The 21528-nt window shown below is 42.9% G+C and overlaps 1 protein-coding gene across 1 annotated transcript in view; it reads left to right on the top strand.

Annotated features, from left to right (window-relative positions):
- Positions 1–299: 299 nt before the first annotated feature.
- CFAP54 (cilia and flagella associated protein 54) overlaps positions 300–21528 on the top strand; it is a 112904-nt gene continuing 91675 nt past the window's right edge. Inside the window, 10 exon segments of the mRNA XM_054386770.1 lie at positions 300–493; positions 7383–7488; positions 11277–11423; positions 13941–14112; positions 14789–14847; positions 16560–16703; positions 17541–17654; positions 17750–17851; positions 19302–19500; positions 20349–20444. Of these exon segments, the coding sequence (XP_054242745.1) occupies positions 300–493; positions 7383–7488; positions 11277–11423; positions 13941–14112; positions 14789–14847; positions 16560–16703; positions 17541–17654; positions 17750–17851; positions 19302–19500; positions 20349–20444 (1333 nt within the window).

Below are 21528 nucleotides of genomic sequence, written 5' to 3' on the forward strand. Positions count from 1 at the left end.
ATGCACCCCAGGCCACTGGGCACTGCTCCCAGCTGCTGGAGACAGGTGAAGAACTCTGCCTTGTACCCTCACTTCTGTGCGAGACCCCGCGCTCACCCCCCGACCGCCGAGCCGAAGGCCCCTTCCCCGGGGGACGAAGGCAGGTTTCGTTCCTCGGCCGCCTCAGGGTTCAGCCCCAGGGGCCCCCACGGCAGCCGCCGCCGTTCCTGCCGGCCGTTGCGGGGAGCCGTTGCCGGGGGCCGTTGCCGGGGCCGTTGTCTGGCGACGCCGCCGCGTCTCCTCCGTACCGGGCCGGCAGGATGGCGGAGGGCACCGCGCCGCACTTCGCCTTGGTCCCGCAGCCCCCACCGGCTTCTTCCTTCGGGGCCGTGGCACCGGGCAACCCGGTAGTGGACAGCTTCGAGGCCGAGCTGCGGAACGTCCTGGGCTTCCTGCGGCGCCTGGGAGCAGCGGGGAAGCCCGAGGGGCAGCAACACGAGAACCACCGCCGCGGGTAGGGGCTGTGCCGCCGCCCCCTTGTCGACCCCACTTGCCGCTCCGAGAGCCGCTTGTCCTTCCCGCTAGTCCCTGCTTCAGTCCCCCCTTTCTCGACCGCTCCCGTCTTTCTGTGCCCTCCTGCTCCAGTCCCTTCCCCGCAGCCGCCCTAGGGGGTCTATACACGCCGCTCTCGGCTGCGCTCCGCGGCCCGCCGAGCACTGCCATGGAGCCTGCCTCGCCCCTCCTGGCTCCCAGAAGCCAGAGATGCTCTTCCCATCAATGCCCCTGGCCTGGGAGATAGCAGCCAGGGAGGCTGTTAATCTGGGCCAGTTTCTCTAGCGGTGTGCCAAAACACCATCGATCCGTTTTCCATTCTTTTAATTAAAACCCTTCTAAAATCTGAACATTTCCCCCCCAGCACTTCCTAGAAGTTAATGCTTTAGGGAACAAGCACAAGGTGTTGTGAAAGCTGGCAAACACCACAGTTGGCTGCATCAGAGCTGCTTGAGCTTTCTGTTAGGAAAATCCCTTCACAGTACTGGAGAAACTGGCAGCCCACCAGCACGCTGCTGCTGCGTGCCAGGGTGAATATTGGTGGCACGTACGTGCCTCTCAGAGATGCACTGGCAGCAGGGCTGCAGGGGAAAGCACCAGACAGCTCTTTTTGTGCATGTGGCTATGTTTATATACATAGATGCAGCCAGAGTATATGGCAAGTGTGACTGTGCTTATTTGCTTATATACAGGCAGATCTATTGGCATGCATACATCTAGGTTTTGTAATGCAGCTGAGAGAGCAACTGGAATCACAGTGTGAATCATAGTGCATGCATATGTCTTCTGTAGACTGGGCATTTCTCATGGAGCTCTCCATAGTGCATTTAAATACATAATGAGATAAGAGTTCCTCTGCTTGCTTTAAGGTAAATAGTTGTTTTTCTATCATAATTACCTGAGCAGTGTTCTATTCTAAATTTACAGATTCACAGAATGCATTGTATTGGAAGGGACCCTCAAAGGTCACCTTGCCCAAAGCCCCTGCAATGAGCAGGGACATCTCCAACTAGACCAGTCTGGCTGGGGTCACATCAAGTCTGATCTTGAATGTCTCCAGTCATGGGGCCTCAAACACATCCCTGGGCGACCTGTTCCAGTCTCTCACCACTCTCACTGTGAAGAACCTCCTCCTTATGTCCAACCTAAATCTACCGTGCTCCAGTTTCAAGCCACTACCTCTCATCCTGTTGCTACAAGCCCTTCTAAACAGTCCCTCTTCAGCCTTCCTGTAGGTCCCCTTCAGATATCAAACTTGCAGATGTCTGCAAGGTCTCCATGGACTCTTCTCCAGGCTGAACAGGCCCAATTCTTTCAGTCTGTCTTTATAGGAGAGGTGCTCCAGCCCTCTGATCACCTTTGTGGCCCTCCTATGGACCTGCTCCATCAGGTCCATGTCCTTATTGTGTTGGGGGTCCCATAGCTGGACACAGCACCCCAGGTGAGGTCTCACCAGAGCAGAGTGGCAGAATCACCTCTCTCAATCTGCTGGCCATGTTTCTTCTGATGCAGCCCAGGATGCAATTTGCCTTCTGGTCTGCAGGTGAGCATTGCTGGCTCATGTCCAGGTTTTTAAGATAAAAAATTGAAACTTTCTCAGATTATCAAGATATAATACAAGCACAACACAGGAGTTAGGTTACAGGGTGGTTGTCTTGTCAGTTGGGTGGAGCTTCTACCCTTCTGTGTGTCACTGGGTACTTTCCTCGATGTAGTCCACAAAGGACTCTTCTCTACAGGAGCTGTATACATTTTCAGGAGCTATGAAATTCTGCAGCCTGGTATTTGTCTCCACTGGAGATCTTTCCTTTTCTAAGCTATCTGGATTTCCAGTTTGTTTATGTGGCATGTTCACTGTCAGGTCTAGGCTTGGATCTGTCATGCAGATATAAGTCCTCAGGCTTTTGCCTGGGTATTTTGAATTTCACTATGTTGGCTTTTTAATGTTACCTCAGCATCTGATTTCAGTGCTTTGCTATTTTTAAGCCTTTCTGTCCTTTCTGTGGCTTCAAACCTTTTTTTTTGTGTTTTGTTTTTTTTCACTTTAGCTCCTCTGTATTCCTACTTTGAAAGTCATCCTTAGAGGAAGGAACTCCATTCAGCTCCTTCAGACATGATCAAATTTCTGGCAATTAACACATTCATTTTATCTTCTACACATTCATTTTATTTTCTACACATTCATTTTACCTTCTACACATTCATTTTACCTTCTACACATTCATTGTACCCTGTAGTTGGATGTTGGGCATGCTGAATCCGATCAGTTTGCAATATCATCCCAAGTTACCAATTTTTGTGAGCAGTGCCTCCAAGCCTTCCTTTTGACCTGAGCAGGCTCAGTCTTACTCCAGCTGGTAGTTTGTAGGTGTGACTCATGTCCACACATTACTCAGTTGGCATGGTAGCATTTCCTTATCCAAAGAATCCTGCAGTGCTCATCATGGAGGTGAGAACTAACTCAACCTGGGTCTTGATCCCAGAAGTCACAAAATTCCAGGGTGTTGAGAAGGTTGTGTAGCATGAAGCTGCCAGTAGCTCTGCATCCTCTGTCATTCTTCATTTGTATGGGGGCACTACAGAGGTAGAAGACTGGAATTCTGATTATTAGCATGTGTTCAGGCAGCTAGAAAAGTCATCAGTATTTATTTGTGACGCTGAAGTTTCAGGGTTGTTTCTCCTTTGACTCTCATTTGATAGATCAAAATTGAGGTGTGTGCTACTTGCAGAACTAGCCTCAGTCTGGTTGTTCCTAAGAATTTCTGAAGGTAATGGCTCTTACATGTGCTTTCCTAAATGCTCTGAAGACTTCTTGCTGTGTCATTTGCCAAGCTACTTTTCTTGGCATAGGCTGAGATCAAAGTGTTCCTGTTATTCAAGGAGTAAGTAAACCAGCTTCCACATGACAAGGATGTAGAGTTTAGAAAAATAAAGCTGTCAGCTTCATTCCTCCAATGCCTTTGCTGTTGATAAGTCAACAGTAAGGCCATAATTTAGACACTTGCAATGTTCTAATACAAGAAACAAAAATTACTGGGGGCTTGTCCTGTACTGGAAGGAATTATGAACCTTTTCAATCAGAAGAAGTAGCAATCAAAATGATTTTCCCTCAACTAAATGAGAAGTTGTTTCACCCCATTTCTCTTTGCTAGGAGGCCATTGAAGGATTACCTTGAACTGTTGATTTGATCTCATGTTGTGTGGTTTAGCCACTCTTATTTAATAAGGCTTCTTTTGATCAATATCAGAGAATCCTTTACTCCCTGTGGTAAAGACTTTTGGCACAGAAGTATAACCATGTGGGCCTTGCACTTTTATGGGTTGACCTGAGGGAATTTTGTTGTTGTTGTTATTCTTAAAATGGTTGGAAATAAAGCAACTTTACCTCTGAGCTCCAACAGCTCAGTTTTGGTTGTGTTTTTTTTTTTTTTTTTTAATTTTTTTTTTTCTGAGGATTCACTTGTTTAGCTTGTTATTCTGGTGTCCTACAGCTTGTTTAAAGGAAAGGCTGATGAGCTGTTTGGGAAGTGTCTCACTCTCCTCCTTTGTCTGTGTCAAGAGAAACATTCCTGTGTCATGAATTCACTGGTGGTTAGTCATGGCATTGTAGCAGATACACCTTACCTGAATCTCCCCATCCAAGCAGAAAGTCTAGCCAGGTTGGTCAGGACTTTACTAAACTAATCTATCACAGATTTCTTAACTTCCTTATTACATCTGAGGCACTCATGTGATAATGTGAGCATTCACAGAGTCACAGAATGTATCTGGTTGGAAGAGACTTCAAACATCCTCCAATCCAACCCCTGACCCAGCACTGAAGGGTCAACACTAAACCTTGCTGTGGACCTTCTGGCTGATCAGTCTTAAAGAAATGTGTTAGTCTCACCTGCCAGAGCTTGACCCACAGCCATTCTTACTATCACTCACTTTACAGCCTTACAGCTTGGTAATTATGGTTTTTTACCCCATCCTCTCTCCACACACACACACAGCCCTCCATCAAACCTCTTAGACTCTGGAATTAGAATCATAGAATTGTTAGGGTTGGAAGGGACCTCAAGGATCATCTAGTTCCAACCCCCCTGCCATTGACAAAGGACACTTCTTTTCCTAAGCTTCCTTTGATAGTCCAAGGGAGCTCTTCCCAGATGCCTGACAGCTTCCTTCTCTTTGGAGTCTCTTTGCAGGCTTATCCCTACTAACTGGAGCGAAATACCTCTCTCAGTATAAGAAGCCAGTAACCACCCAAGCTGTTAATTGCTGTGGATGGACTAGGAGGGACAAATTCCCCATTTGGAAGGTGGCCTTCATTAAACTGGGCTATGGTTTCCTTTAAAAATATAATGCCTTAGAACATTTGACTGAGGTTGTTGCTTTTGGCCTAGTTTGTGCTGTTGCTGCAATTTTCCTTGAGGATACACCTCTAGAATGTCCTACTTACTTCTCTGCTACTTACTTTCAAAAACTGAGAATTGTGCTGAGATGATACTTTCAGAAAAAAAAAAAAAACACAAACAAAAAAGGATTATGATTGTTGTGATTTTTTGGCATAAAGATCAGTTTGACAGGTTTCTCATAGAGCCATCTGGTTCACCTTGAAATGAAAGGTGGAAAGCTCACAGCTTTTTGTGTGGAAAAAAAAAAAGATGCTACTTATTTTTTTTTTTTTTTAACTGGGAGTCTTGTGAAATGAAATGAAGAACTGTCTGTGAGATTGAGAATGGATTCCAAGTTCCTGAATGCCAGGCAACAGTTTAAGAAAATGTCTTGCCTTCAGCATCCTGAGAAATAGAAAAGCTCCAGCTACCCCACAGCCGTAAGCAGGAGGTTTACATGTGAGAACAGGAGGCGATTTTCAAACATTAATTCTCCTCTCTTCAGTTGTTTTCCTTCCTCATAAATTGCTGCCCATGAATAATTTAGCTGTTGTGGTTTCACAAAGCACTCTTTGCTGAGCTTTCTCTACAAGTGATTTGTTAAGAGAATAGATGTAAGAGCTGCCTGGCACTGTGAGCACTGTCAATACTATTAATAATTTGGTAACAGGAGTCTTTTCTGGAAAATCCCTGTGCTTATTATCATCAGTCTGTCTGATCAGTTATTGTTTTCCAGTTTAAATATAGCTTTCTATACCTAGGATGGGAAACTTGTACACATGAAGGCACTGGCTCATCAAACATCAGGGATCAGGGACTGCAGTACTGGTGTGGAGCAGTCAGTTCCTCTGTAGAGGAGGCAAACTGCTTGGAGCTAGTTACTGTTTATGGGAGGCTTGCTGCTTCAGCCAAGTGAGTAATTTGTTACACCAAGTAATCCTCGATGACAGCTGTGGCTAGAGTAAAAGGCAGGGACAACAGCAAAGCACTGCCACCACCATGCTGCTCTAAAATTATTTCTGTTTTAACCAATGTGTCATTTGCTCCTCTCTGAATCCCACCCTTTATGAATTAAAATTCCTGATCCCTTCATGCCAAATGCAACCTGGCCTTGAACACCTCTCAAGAGGGGGTATCCACAACCTCCCTGGGCAACCTGTTCCAGTGTCTCACCACCCTCACTGGAGAGAATTTTTTCTAATCTTCGGTCTAAATCTCCCCTCCTCAAGCTTCAATCAATTGCTCCTTGTCCTATCACTACAAGCCCTTGTAAAAAGTCCCTCTCCAGATTCAGGTACTGAAAAGACACTATAGGGTCTCCCCAGAGCTTTCTCTTCTTCAGGCTGAACAGATCCAATCCTCCCAATCTGTCCCCATAAAGGAGGTGCTCCAGCCCTCTGATCATCTTTGTGGCCCTTCTCTGGACTTGCTCCAGCAGTTCAATGTCCTTTCTTAAGCTGGGGACCCCAGAACTGGACTCCAGGTGTGGTCTCACAAGTGCAGAGCAGAAGGGCAAAGTCACCTCCCTTGCCCTGCTGTTCACACTGCTTTTGATGCAGCCCAGGACACAGCTGCCTGCTGGGCTGCAAGTGCACACTGCTGGCTCTTGTTGAGTTTTCCATCAACTGACACCCCCAAGTCCTTCAGCCCAAGACTGCTCTTGAGCCTTGCACAGCCTGGGGTGCATGGTATAGTTCTACATACACCATAAGCTCTATAGGTCTGTATACCATAGCTTGATATACTCTGTAGCTCCATGATTCATTCCATGGCTACTAGTTCCCAAGTTTGCTGCTACCTGACATGTACTGTTATTTTGGGATCCTTTTTGCTGTTCTTAGCATTTGTAGTTCTCAATCCAATAATTGCTCTGAGCTGTAATTCATCGTGTTAGGAAGAAATTAGGAAGAAATTCTCCACAGAGTGATTGCCCATTGGAATGGACTTCCCAGGGAGGTGGTGGAGTCACCATCCCTGGAGGTATTTAAAATAAGCCTGGATGAGGCTCTTAGTGCCATGGGTTAGTTGATTAGATGGTGTTGGGTGATAGGTTGGACTTGATGATCGTGAAGGTCTTTTCCAACCTGGTGAATTCTGTGAGTTCCTTTAAAATATCAACTTCTTTCTTCAAACAGAACCTCTCAAACACAAGCTGAAAGCTGGGAGAGATTTTCCTCTTGTGACTATGTCTGACCAGTGCACGGGGATTCATTTACACAGGAGAAAATGCATCTTCTTTCAAACGCATGAGAAAAACTGGTGACAGAAATGAAACCCAGAAACATCCTGGGCTGCCTGTTAAATCCAGGTTTAATGATAACTTCTTTTGAAATATGCAGAAGTTCAGAGAGATTTGGAAGAAAGGAGTTTTCACAATTGGAAGTTCTCTTGATTTGTTGACTTGCTATGACAAGTCTGCTGCCAGTTTAATCTGAAACCTTTTCTCCTGTATTTTTTTTTTTTTTCCCCCAGAGCAAATGCTTTGTTTAATATTTGGGTCAAATACAAGCCTCGACTGCCAGAGTGGTATTACAATGACAAACTTGTGAAAGTTGGTGATTCCCTTGCTCAGATCAAGGTAAGTCATGTGGAAACAAACAAAAAAATATACTCAGTCACAGTCTTTGTTTCATTATGTTTCTATACTGCTTTAATTTTTTAGTCATATTTTGCTGGAAGTTATTTAGTAATTAGCAAAAACTTAAAGAAAAATAATGAAACTCCATTGCAAGTTGGTGGTTTGTATCTCTCGCTTGTTATTGTAAAATGGCCTTGATTTTTCTTGATATATTTTCTATATCTGCTGCCTGGGGGTGTGTGGAGTCTCCCTCTCTGGAGATGTTCAAGACCTGCCTGGATGAGTTCCTGTGTGACCTGCTCTAGGTGATCCTGCTTTGGAAGGGGGGTTGGACTGGATGATCTCTCGAGGTCCCTTCCAGCCCCTAATATTCTGATATTCTGTGATTGCCTTTTTGAACACCAAAAAACCCCACCAAAACTCTTTCTTTAATATTTGTTTAATGTTTCAACACTCTAGAATATAATATCTGTGTTTGTAGATACTGCTTAAGTTCAGCCTGGAGAAGAGAAGACTCTGGGGGGACCTTAGAGCTGCCTTCCAATACCTGAAGGGATCCTATAGGAAGGCTGCAGAGGGATTTTTCATAAGGGTGTCTAGAGAGAAGACAAGGGAGAATGGTTTGAGGCTGAGGGAGAGTAGGTTTAGACTGGATCTTAGGAAGAAGTTCTTCAGTAGGAGGGTGGTGAGGCTCTGGAACAGATTGTCCAGGTGGCTTGTGGATGCCTCCTCCCTGTGGATGTTCAAGGCCAGACTGGATGAGGCCTTGAGCAGCTGAGTCTCACTGGGAGGTGTTCCTGCCCATGGCAAGGGAATTGGAGTAGATGACCTCTGAGGTCCCTTCCAGCCTCAGCCATTCTATGAATTCACGACAATGATAGAGCAGTGGTGGCTTGTTCCACTGAAATATCAACTCAGTGCTCAGTTAGTCAAACATGAATGGTGACTCCTCCACCTCCCTGGGCAGCCTGTTTCAAAGCCTGACCATTTTTCAGTAAAGAAAATTTTCCTGATCTCCAACCTAACCCTCCCCTGGCACAATTTCAGTCCATTTCCTCTCCTCCTATCACCCAATACTAGGGAGAAGAGACTGACCCCCACCTCAGTCCAGCCTCCTTTCAGGGAGCTGTAGAGAGCAATGAGGTCTCCCCTCAGCCTCCTCTTCTCCAGGCTAAACACCCCCAATTCCCTCAGCTGCTCCTCACCAGCTCTGTTCTCCAGACCTTACAGCAGCTTTCTTGTCCTTTTCTGGACACACTCCAGCAACTCAGTGTCCTTCTTGCAATGAGGGGCCCAAAACTGAACCCAGGATTCAAGTTGTGGCCTCACCAGTGCCAAGTACAGAGGAACTCCCAGTTTTAACTGGATTTCTTTGGCTTTGCAAACTTAGCTTTCATTTTATACATTTCTTTCCTTGGTGGAAAAAGGAAAAAAAAAAAAAGGAAATAAAAAACCCTGTGAGATGGATGTGCATTACAAATTGTAATGAATTCCTGGAAAGACGAATGTGGGGTAATACACTAGGTTCTGTGACAGATGGAGCAGAGCCTGTTCCATTAGCACCCCTCTTGTTTCCCAGCTGAAAACTAATGGAGATTATTTTGAATTTTAATCTGCCTTTATGTTACATATTACTTAACAATGCATAGTCCTTAAAAATGAGTTATTAGTAGTCAGTGGGTAAGCACCAACTTCACTTTCTGTCCTCCTGGTGGGTTTTGGGTTGTTTTTTTTTTTTCATGACTTCTTACTTTGGATTCCTTCCTATTATACATCTGCTATGTATCTTTTAGGACACACCCAAATTCATTATGTCACATATCTGGAAGTCAGTTAGCCCATTAGTCATCATACAGATCAGCACTGACTCATTTTTATCCCCTCCCTTTCTGCCTTTTATCTCTGGTCATATATTTTAAACATCCTGGGAGAGAAATTGTCTCTTTGTTACATATCAGCAGGGGTAGTTGCTATTCTGATCCATGGTGTGCTGATCTAATGATATTCTGATCCATGACTTGGGGTTCTAAGAGTTATCACAGCCTGGGGCTGTACATTAGATCACACAAGTGACCAACTGCCCATAACTGTCCATGGAAAGCAAAAGTTTCTGTGTCTGGGTGCTGCTTTCACACAGCAAAGAGGACAGTAGGGCCATCTGTGTTAGGCTCCTCAGGTGATTAAAAACTGAAGGTAATTGCTACCACGGAGGTAGGAAGCCACTCACCAGCTTCAGTATCTGAAGGGAGCCTACAAGAAAGCTGGGGAGGGACTTTTTAGGGTGTTAGGTAATGATAGGACTGGGGGGAATGGGAAAGAAATAGGAATAGGTAGATTCAGAATGGATGTTAGGAAGAAGTTTTTCCCCATGAGGGTGGTGAGACACTGGCACAGGTTGCCCAGGGAGGTGGTGGAAGCCTCATTCCTGGAGGTTTTTGCAGCCAGGCTGGATGTGGCTGTGAGCAACCTGCTGTGGTGTGAGGTGTCCCTGCCCAATGCAGGGGGGTTGGAACTGGCTGAGCCTTGAGGTCCCTTCCAAGCCTAACAATTCTATGGTTCTATGAATTCATATAGAAAAAAAGTGAGTGCAAGGAAATACTTTGGAATTTGCTGTGATTAAACATTAAAGGATCATTTTTATGGGTACAAATTATTTTTTTCTCCCCTCAGTCCCCAAATTATTATGACTGGGCTGTCTGTGTATTAGAAGTGGTGGAGGTGGTAGAGAAAACTCTGTATAACCTTCGCTGCAGGAAGAAGTGATTCAGTAAGAGGAACTTCCACATCTGAGTCAGAGCTGAAGCACACTCTCAGCATGATGTTAGAGTGGATCATCATGCTGCTAAGGAACTCTATTTTGAATGAAACATGAAGCTCAACATCTTGTTTGTTAACTCTTCTTAAAGAGCTGGTGGCAATTTCTGGTCTGTTAATGCTGACTTCTTGACCAGATGGAAGTTCCAGTTGTCACTTGTTTCATTCTCTTCAGTGCATCTGCTTCTTTTTCTCCTTCTCTTCCTTTCTGCTTTTATAAGAACGAAGCATCTTCACATCAGGGAAACAGAGCAGAGAGAAATGTTGATGTCTGTATATGGTTTATAAAGTTCTACATGATGAACTGCTTTTCTGAAAGTGTAGTATCATTGTCTTCACTGTTGTAAAGCTGCAGGACATTCCAGGAAGTCTTTGAGTTTACTACAGTAGCCCAAGATCATACTTGACAACTGTCCTCTGATATCTCATAAAATCAGAATGGTAGGGGTTGGAAGGGACCACTGGAGATCATTGAGTCCAGCCCCCCTACCAAAGCAGGATCCCCTGGGGCAGGCCACACAAGAATGCATCCAGACAGGTCTCGAAAGTCTCCAGAGAAGGAGACTCCACCACCTCTCTGGGCAGCTTATTCCAGTGCTCTGTCACCCTCACAGTAAAGTTTTCCCTTCTCTCTTTGGCCTTATCTCAACTGACATGTCTGCTTTCCAGGCTCCTTTCCTGCTTGCCCACCCAGAGGAGATGGGGTTGGCTGGGAAGGAGAAAACCCTTCTGTTGTAACTGGACTGCTGGGACTCAGCTGCCAGCAGACTTAAAACCAGGCCACACAACCTAAATGTTCCTATTAGAAGTTACATTGCTGAATGTTTGGATGAAACTTGAGTGGTTTACTTCCAGCTGCTCTTTCACATTGATACTTTTGTCGTTCCATAACAACACTAACAAATAATCCATGTTTTGTAGAAAGAGAAATGTAGTACACAAACCTCAGCAGCTGTGTTTTATTTGTTCTCCAGGAATACAAGTTGGCAGTTTCACAGTGCTATGGAAGATACCTTCAGCAGTTTGTTTCAGTAAAGCCTGATGATGTCCTGGGTGATGTGCATCGATTTAAATCCACCTTTTTCCCCAATGGGTTCAGAGACAATAATGCAGCACTTACGGTAGGTTGTTGTTTGGGGTTTTGGGGGTTTCTTTTGGTCAAAGACATGAATTGCTTCAAAAAAAATCTGTTTTCTCCTCCACAAGTGTGCTTCATATTATTTACATGTTAATATTAACTAATCATGCAATGCATTGGGCTGGAAGAGATCCTCAAAGTTCTTCTTGTCCAACATCCCTGCAGTGTTCAGGGACATCTCTAACTGGATCAGGTTGCTCAGGGCCCCATCAAGTCTGGCTGGAGCCTCAACCATGTCTCTGGGCAAGCTGTTCCAGTATTTCATTGTCTTTGGTAGTTTGTTGATAGAGATTGTGTTGAGATTTAAGAGTTTTCTGTATGATACAAACCTCCAGAGCTGGTGTACCTTTTTAACAGGACGTAAGTGCTTGTGCTCTTGGGGCATAAGGCAACCACTGTCAACTCAATTTTAAGAAGCCAATTTTCTCTGAATAGGTTATTCTATAAGAGTCTACAGCAACGTCTGCTCTGAAATAGTTGCCATTAACCACTGTCAGAGTCAGGATATGGGGAAAAAAGTTGATAACAGTCCTGCAGTTGTTTTAGAAGTTTCTTTAGGGTGTGATGGAAGAACTGGGCAGAGTGCAGGAGAATTGAAACATTTCACAGTCATTTGTAACACCAACATGCAAAATTACAGCATGTGCAAAAAGTTCATGACACAGTCAAAAGGCATTATCATCAATAGCTGATTTGCTCACTATTAGCAGAAGAGAATGCTGAATAGTTTTGTAAATACCTTAAGCCCAGGGAAGCGAAGTGACCTTGAATGTGTTTGCATCCTTTCGTGTTAATTGCTTATCCAGGTAGGGTCTTGGGACTTAGACCCATGGCAGAAAGTGTTTCAGTGTAGATGGGATGCTAGAAGCATGTCAGATTTTACCTGAAGCAGTTCTTTGCAGAGGAGATCTATTTTCAGCACGTGGGGGATATTTCAAAATGAATTAATGCAAGTTGCCCTGTGATCAAGAACAGCAGAAGGAAACTGTAGGCATCTCCTGTGTATTAAGCCAAGCAAATTTATATTCCTCTTGTCAGGGTTAGATTGTAAATAGGTGTTCGATGAATAGAAAAAAAGAGGACAGCTTGCTTAAAAGCTTGAAGCAGATGTCATGATAGAAGAAATATTCTGTTTATATATACTCCAGGGTTTTTTTTCCTCTCTTTTTCAAACAGTTCAGCTTCTTAGAGAGAATTTGACCAAAGACTACATTAATACATTTTAGTTTGTTTATTTTTAGAATTGCTTCCTAAATAAATTTGAAGTTCCAGAGGTGGTTTCTCCTGTTTTCTATATGTCTGCCTAGACTTTGAAGAAATCCTAGTGCCAGATGTCATCATAAGTCTCTGCTAAAGTGCTTGTTCTGTAGCTTAGCCTTTAGACACTGATGTATCCCTAAATTTCCAGATATAGAACCTTAGTTTGGCAGTGATCTGTACAGCTGGGAACCATTAATGATAATGTGTCAAGTAATTACATCTGAAGGCTTTATAAGTATATATGGTTAACTTTGGGGTTTTTAAAATGGAATACTAAGGAAATCACAGAAATGGAGTTCCAAGGCATGAAACTTCCAGTTTCAGTGAATTAACTGAAAAAAAAATTAGAAATCAAATATTATCAGGTTAATAGGCCTCTGAGAGGGACTGACTGGCTGTGTCCCACTTGGTTAGTTTTCTCACATCCTAGTTTGTTCAGAGGACAAGGAACTCCAGACAGGACTGAGATCACAGCTGTGTTAGCTATTACAAGGAAGAGAAGGAACAGTTGTATCTCTAGAAGAGAAAAGTAACATATGTGTGAGTGAGAAATAAACGTTATGAGGAGCACCTGAGGGAACTGGGCTTGTTTAGGGTGAAGAAATGAGGCTGAGAGGGCAACTTCTCACTCTCACTACCTAAAGGAGATTGTAGCAAGGTGGGCGTGGGTCTCTTCTCCCTATTATCAAGTGATAAGACAAGAAGAAAAGAGCTCAAGTTGCACCAGGGGTGGTTTTCATTTGATATTGTAAGAAACTTCCTCACTGAAAGGGTTCTCAAACACAGTCTCCTCAGGTAAGTGGTTGAATCTCCATCCCTGGAGGTGTTTAAAAGATGCAGAAATGTGGTGCTAAGGGACATGGTTTAGCACCAGACTTGATATTTAAATAATGGTTGTACTTGATCTTAAAGGTCTTTTCCAACCAGAACAATTCTATGATTCTGGAGAAGCCAGGAATTCAAGGTAGATTATTTGAATATCAGTTTCATGCCTTATTCATCCTTTCTCCCCACACCCCCGTTCAGCAGCCCTAGTGGAAATGGACTGAGGGTGATGGTACAGCAACCTTAAAGCTTTAGCACTTTCTCCATATCCCTATACTCATTTCACTGTCACACTGATTTATTTTTTTTTTCCCTGGGTATGTCTGATCACTTTGTGCTTTGCTGCTATGAAAAGGAGCTGTGCCTCTCTTTGAACCATGTATGTTAATGTTATGTATGTTTCCACCTGTTTTAGTTCCACGCTTTGCAAGAGAGAAACATTTGCATTTATCAGATGGTTTGCAGCAGTGACAGAAATCTCCAGAGTCAGGAGTCCCTGCAGACTTGTTTCACTATCTTGTCCTCATTACGACTTGCTATGCAAGTGGCACTACCTCGGGAGAAATTGTGTTGGCTCATCTACAATGGTACCTCAGGCTTTCCATTTGCATTTCTTTGCCATTTACATCTCTTTGCTAAGCAAATCTATGGAGAGAAACTATGTATAGTTTTCTAAGGTCAGCCTAAGGGTCATGACTATCTCTAGTTAGATATAATCCACCTTTAATATTTCATTCTTTAATGATACTACTTCATTGTATTTTTGAAGCTAATATTGCCCAAGAATTTGATGGCTTCATCTTCTCTAATTTCAAAGGAGAAAAAAAAAATCTATTTGGTTTTTCTATTCTATTTGGTTTTTCTATTCTATTTGGTTTTTCTATTCTATTTGGTTGTTCTATTCTATTTGGTTGTTCTATTCTATTTTGGTTGTTCTATTCTATTTTGGTTGTTCTATTCTATTTTTGGTTGTTCTATTCTATTTTTGGTTGTTCTATTCTATTTTTGGTTGTTCTATTCTATTTTTGGTTGTTCTATTCTATTTTTGGTTGTTCTATTCTATTTTTGGTTGTTCATTTCCTCTATTTTTATTTCCTCTTCCGCCTCTGGAAATGCCAACCCAGATATTAACAAGAAGTTTCAGCTGGTTTAGCGTAGCAGTTTTGCGGTACGATTATAGAATTTACCTGTTGTTTATTTTATTTTATTTTATTTTATTTTATTTTATTTTATTTTATTTTATTTATTTTATTTTTTTTGCAGGTACTATTTATATTTACACCATATGCAGGCATTTGATGACGAGAGGTCAATCTGCTAAGGTATGGCAAAATAAATAGAAACCTTTGACAAATTTATAGAAGGTTGGAAAATTCTCCTTCCTTTGTGTGTAACACTGAACCCTGATTTTTCTGTTTCCTTGCCACAGGGCAATAAAATGTCTAGATAGGCAAAGAGCTGATTTTTAACTAACCCTCACACCTTTGAGTCTGCTCCTTCCTCAGTCCTGGAATGGAAGCCAGCATAATGTCTTGCTGGTCTTTGAGATGGGATATGTTTAGAAGGACCCTGATTTGTTTTGGCTTTTTTTTTTTTTTTTTTGGACAGTTGTATCAAGAATTGTTTGTTTGTTTTTATTTTATTTCTTAAAGTGGAAATACACTGACACCTGGTGGATAGGCTTTTAGTTGTAATACTTGATAAAAATGAGCTAACCTTTACTCCCTGCCCTCCTCTTTTGGAAGAGAAATGTAATATTTGTTTGTCTTAGCTTTATTTTTTTTCTCTTCTACAACTTGGACAGAGTCTGACTCAGCTTTAATCCAGTAGAGTTTCTTTTCTGTTGGTTATTTTAACCTTTCATTGAGCAGGAATTTTTTTATGTATATATATATATTTTTTTTTTTTTTCCTCTCTCTGAACATCTTTTATTGAAATCCTTTAACATGTTCAGGCTTTTACTTTGCAGGAAACAGAAGAACTGGTTGTAAGTATTTCAGATTCTTTAAATGCAGACAGAAAGTAAATCTGTATATTGACTTAATTTAGGAATGAAGTTGTGCATATTTTGTGTACCTCAGGGAAGAGCTGATTCAAAGAAAATACAAGGGGAAGATGTTGTTCAATCAGTTTAGTTGGGTTAATTTTTAAAATCAGACTGCTGCAATGACTATCACAGAATGCAGAGTTTTGGCAGTGATCCTCCAAGGTCACCTCCTCTGCAGTGAGCAGGGACATCTCCAACTAGATCAGGCTGCCCAGGGCCCCATCAAGTCTGACCCTGAACGTCTCAAGGGATGGGGCCTCAACCACATCTCTGGGCAGCCTGTTCCTAAAGTTACACTGGCCCTAAAGTTAAGAGCTAAGCAGAATTGTTCCATGGTTGGAAATTAATTTAAGAGCAGACCTTCACCAAGGAAGGTAGACTTCATTGCATCCCAAATAAATCCCTAATCTAGTTGAAAGCTAGCTCAGAGAAAAACGATCACTAGAGCTGGTACAAAGAGCAGATAGCATCATAGAATGATAGAGTTGTTTTGGTTGGAACAGACCTCTAAAATAATAGAGTCCAACCATCAATCCAACACCACTATGGCCATTAAACCATGTCCCAGACTGCGTTTCTTGAACACCTCCAGGGATGGGGACTCCACCACCTCCCTGGGCAGCCTGTTCTAATCCCTGACACTCTTGCAGCAAAGAAATGTTTCCTCATCTCCAACCTAAAACTCCCCTGGAAGGGCCTCTGTCACAGTGACAAGGCTATAGTAAACTGCAGTAGTTAAGATAACTTTGAGGCTGAAAGGGACCTGAGAATGATTTCAGATAGGAAAACCCCAATCATATGCAAGAGGAATGCTTGATAGTTAAAAAAACATGCTAAAAATAAATACAATTTCTATGATTTATGTTCAAAAACCTTTTTATATTTGTCCTACCAAAGGAGAAGCAATCTTCGTGTCCTTTAGTAATAGGAAGCATATTTATAGAAGTTAAAATGCAATCACTTTGAAACTGGATTTCTTCAATACAGGTGCTGGAATACTTACTGTGGGCCAGTATGTGCATGGAATCATCTATCCCACTCTTATCTGTACACTATTTGACCTGGAGAGCCACCCTATATGCTGCAGTTTCTCAGTGTTATTTTGACTGTCAAGCCAGCATTCATGGAGAGGTATTCTGATTTACCACACAGATTTACTACTGCTTAATATCAGATTGTATGTGAGCTCTGCCCACATTCCAAAATTTAACTGCCAAGTGGGGATGTGTTCCTACATAGAATCACAGAATGGTAGGGGTTGGAAGGGACCTCTAGAGGTCATAGAGTCCAAGCCCCCTGCCAAAGCAGATCACTGAGGGCAGGTCACACAGGAATGCACTCAGATGGCTCTTGAAAGTCTCCAGAGAAGGAGACTCCACCACCTCTCTGGGCAGCCTGCTCCAGGGCTCCAGCACCCTCACAGCAAAGAAGTTTCTCCCCATGTTGAGGTGGAACCTTCTGTGTTCCAGCTTATACCCGTTGTTCCTTGTCCTATCACTGGGCACCACTGAGAAGAGCCTGGCTTCCTCTTCTTGATACTCACCCCTCAGGTATTTATAAACATCAGTAAGATCCCCTCTCAGCCTTCTCTTCTCCAGGCTAAACAGACAAATGAGTAACCAGTTCAAAGCTAAATGCAACAGTACCTTGTTATAGAATCACAATCACAGACTTGTAGCATTAAGCAGTGGTCAGCCCCCATGCATATATACAAAAGGTATTTTGCAAAGGTTTTCTCATCCATTTCAACTTTTGTTTATGACCCAGTTTTCACTGCAGCTCTTTGCAGTTGTCTGAATTAAAAGGATGATAGGATTCTAAAATCAAATAGCAACCCCCTATATATATTTTTTTTAATTTGTTTTTATTTTTAAATAGAAATATTTAATTTTTAAATGTTTAAATACCAAAACCCAGGAAAAAAAATATATACACACATAATTTTTTTTTTTTTAATGCTTTGGACAGGCATTTGCTCGCCGTGGTCTGCTTAAAATTGATGAACTGAACCAACTGGAAAGCATGAGTTCTTCAATGATAAATTCGGAGACCAGAAAGATTTTTAGAGAGGCAACCCTAAAGGTACCATTCTGCAATTAATTATAAACAGTTTACAATCTTTATGAACAGAACAGGTGACCACAGTTAGTTACTTGCTTTTTTTTTCTCCACGTCAGATGTCAGTAATGATTTTCAAGAGAGCAGTATTTGAATCTAGAAGAAAGCCAAAAACCAACCTGCAGCCTAAGTTAAGAGTTACCCTGAAAGACCCACAAAATGTAAGTCTAGCATTTTGTGCAGTGCTTTTCTTTGCTTGCTCCTTGGGTGTGTGATATAATTCTGCTTAATACACATGGTACTGTTCACCAGGAGGAATTTTTACTCTTTCAGTTTCACGGTTAATATAACATTATCAAACCTCAGAACAAATTAGAAAGGAGGTCATCTGGTTCAATCCTCCTCCTCAGGCAAAGCCACATAGTGCTGGCTGTCCAGGACCATGTGCAGTTGGCTTTTGAATATCTCTAAAGATGGAGACTCCACAACCTCTTTTGGCTACCTGGAATGTTGATGATTATAAGCAGCGCTTCCAAGTGCTGTATCTCACATTCACTTTATGTCTAGTAGGGGTTTAGTAACCAAATAAAATTTTAAAGTATTTTCTTGTCTAGATCTCTGATTTCTTAGCTGTCAATAGTGCAAATATCTTGTGTGTGTGTTTTCTGCCTTGTATTTTTATGTTCTGCTGTTCAAGATGTGCAAGTGAGAGGATGTAGCAGTGTTTGGTTTCACTGCAGTGCTGACAGATCTTTCTCTGATTTTCTGCAGAGTGTGTAGAACTTAGCTTCTTGTGGTCAAGGAGAAATCTGAGTGGCTTTGACCTGTATAGACCTAACACCCTCACTGTGATGGTTTTAAAGCTATGCCTTTAATTTCTTTTCACAGAGCTGGAGCAGAAAAGTAAAAGAAAGTAAATAAATCACAACTGGGTGTAAGGAAGCAAAATAATGATTATTCTAAACACTTTAATTGGAGAGAGAGAAATATTTAAGAGTCAGTACTCAAAACAAAGTTCAGTCTGTCCATTCAGTCTGTCTGGTTGGGCAGTCTAACTGATTCTTCTGTGCTTATCTTTGAAGATAACATACTTACACATACCTTGAAAGCTGAGTTCTAACAACCTCTCTGCTTCTTGTCTTTCTTCCTTCTGCCAGGGGGGTCTGGGGAAGGCAGGGAGGGGGAGGCAGAGGGGCAGCTTTGGCCAGGAGGGTTTTGTGCTGTTTCTGTTAATTGTACCTATTTGTTAATAGTGTAAATAGTGTATATTTTGTATATCTTCATTGCATTCCATTGCAGACTGTAGTTTTTGCTTGTAAATACAGCTACATTTGCTTCCAAGCTGAGCCAGTCTGGTGGTGTTAATGTGGGAGGGGAATCTCAGCCCACCACACCACACCACACCACTCACCCAATTTCTGTTGCATTGTGTGCTAGGTACAACACCATGCAGCAGTGCATCTGGTTGCTGTGAGATTATGACACTTCCTCAGTACTGCAGCCAGTTAGCATGAGGCCTTTGAAGCATGGCCTTGATAACAACAATACCTTTTCCAGGGTGTTGGGTTTGAAATGTGCACTTGGTGACGGAGAACTGCTTTGAAAGGAATCTTGCAGTGTTGTCACTGGGTTCAGATATGACAAGGCTTAACCTTACCCTTTCTTACTTAGCTGCCCCAGCCTCACACTGTGACCAAACGGCTGCTGACAGAAATGTTTGATGGTGTGGCAGCTCAGTTCCTTGCCATCCTGGAAGCTCTGTCTGATAGCAGCAGGCGTCTGTGGAACTCTCCCTCAACTCTTCCTGATGAACCTGAAATTCGTGATGTCCTTTCAGAACTTTTTTCTGCAGGCCTGGAAATCCTCTCAGGTAACCAGATTTTTTTTTTTTTTTTTGGGCTCTGGTCTGCTTATAGTCAGAGATAAGGAGACAATTTGCTTAATTCCTATAGATTATTTCATTAACACAGTTCAGAGTTATATTTTCTTGAAAACATTACTGACTGATTGGAACATAACAAGTCAAATACAAGTGGAGTCCCTCAGGGCTCAGTCCTGGGACCAGTCTTGTTCAACATCTTTGTTGGTGCCATGGGCAGTGGCATTGAGTGCACCCTCAGCAAGTTTGCTGATGACACCAAGCTGTGTAGTGCAGCAGTCATGCTGGAGGGAAGGGATCCATCCAGAGGGACCTGGACAGGCTGGAGAGGTGGGCACAAGCCAACCTCATGAGGTTCAACAAGACAAAGTGCAAGGTCCTGCAGCTGGGTTGAGGCAATCCCAAGCACAAATCCAGGCTGGGCAGTGACTGGCTAGAAAGCAGTCCTCAGAGGTGACCTTCTTATGGCCTTCCAGTGTCTGAAGGGGGCTACAAGAAAGCTGGGGAGGGACTTTTTAGGCTACCAGGTAGTGACAGGACTAAGGGGAATGGAATAAAGCTGGAAGAGGGGAGATTCAGATTGGATGTGAGGAAGAAGTTCTTCCCCATGAGAGTGGTGAGAGCCTGGAATGGGTTGTCCAGGGAGGTGGTTGAGGCCCCATGCCTGGAGGTGTTTGCAGCCAGGCTGGATGAGGCTCTGGCCAGCCTGATGTAGTGTGAGGTGTCCCTGCCCATGGCAGGGGGGTTGGAACTGGATGATCCTTGTGGTCCCTTCCAACCCTGACTGATTCTATGATTGTCTGAATATAAACTGATTGAAGAAATTGTCTGCATTAAAGGTGGAGTGAGCAGTGCAGGTGTCCAAGGAAGTCATTGCATCACTTTCTCCTGTGTAATTAATCCATCCTTAACCCTTCTACAGTTGATACTAAAAGGTAAACCATCTTTGAATTTTCCAGAGATTCTCTACCAAGTGGTGCAAATGTTTGTTGAGCAGAATCTATGTTCATGCTTGCAGCAGTTCTGTTCAGAAAGGGATTGCAAACTGCTGCCCTCTGTGTGATTTGCTTGTTTAGATGTGTAACGTTAAGGCAGTCAGGAGGCATTATGCACAGACATCATGGTGATGATTCTCTGAACAGAACTATGATTTAAATATCATGTAGGAATATGTAGGCATTCTAATCACATGCTGTTCAGTGTAGTAGTTCATCTAGGGGTGTTAATATCCCTGAACAATCATTGAAAGGTCAAATTCTGCAATGATGTCCTGGTACGTTCTTGTGGAAGAGAAGTGAGATAGAATAACATAAGGACTGTCAGAAGCTTGTTGTGGTCCTTGGAACAATCCTTATGCTGCTTTAGGAAATTACAATAGTCTAAGTCAACATTGCTGATGTTTTTAGCTGAGTGCCCAGGTGATATCTCAGAATCACAGAATGCTAGGGGTTGGAAGGGATCTTCAGAGATCATCGAGGCCAACCCCCCTGCCAGAGCAGGATCACCTAGGGCAGGTCACACAGGAACACATCCAGGTGAGTTTTGAAAGTCTCCAGAGAAGGAGACTCTACAACCTCTCTGGGCAGCCTGCTCCAGGGCTCCAGCACCCTCAGAGTAAAGAAGTGTCTCCTCATATTGAGGTGGAACCTTCTGTGTTCTAGCTTGTACCCTTTTTATCTTGCCTTGTTACTGGGTACCACCTAAGAGAGCCTGGCACCTTGATCTTGACACCTATCTCTCAGATATTTATAGACATTGCTCAGATCCCCTCTCAGCCTTCTCTTCTCCAGGCTAAACAGCCCCAGGGCTCTCAGTCTTTCTTCACAGGAGAGATATCCAAGTCCTGCAATCATTTTCATAGCTCTTCCTTGGATACTCTCCAGCAGATCCCTGTTCTCTCTTGAATCAGGGAGTTCAATGACTGTGGTATATTCTTGGGACTGCAGAATGCTGCTAAATATATTAGCTAAGACACCTCAGAAATCTGAGGACTAGCTAAGGACTCAGAAATCTGCCTTA

Source organism: Indicator indicator, chromosome 14 (genome assembly GCF_027791375.1).
Source record: "Indicator indicator isolate 239-I01 chromosome 14, UM_Iind_1.1, whole genome shotgun sequence".
Taxonomy (NCBI): Eukaryota; Metazoa; Chordata; class Aves; order Piciformes; family Indicatoridae; genus Indicator; species Indicator indicator.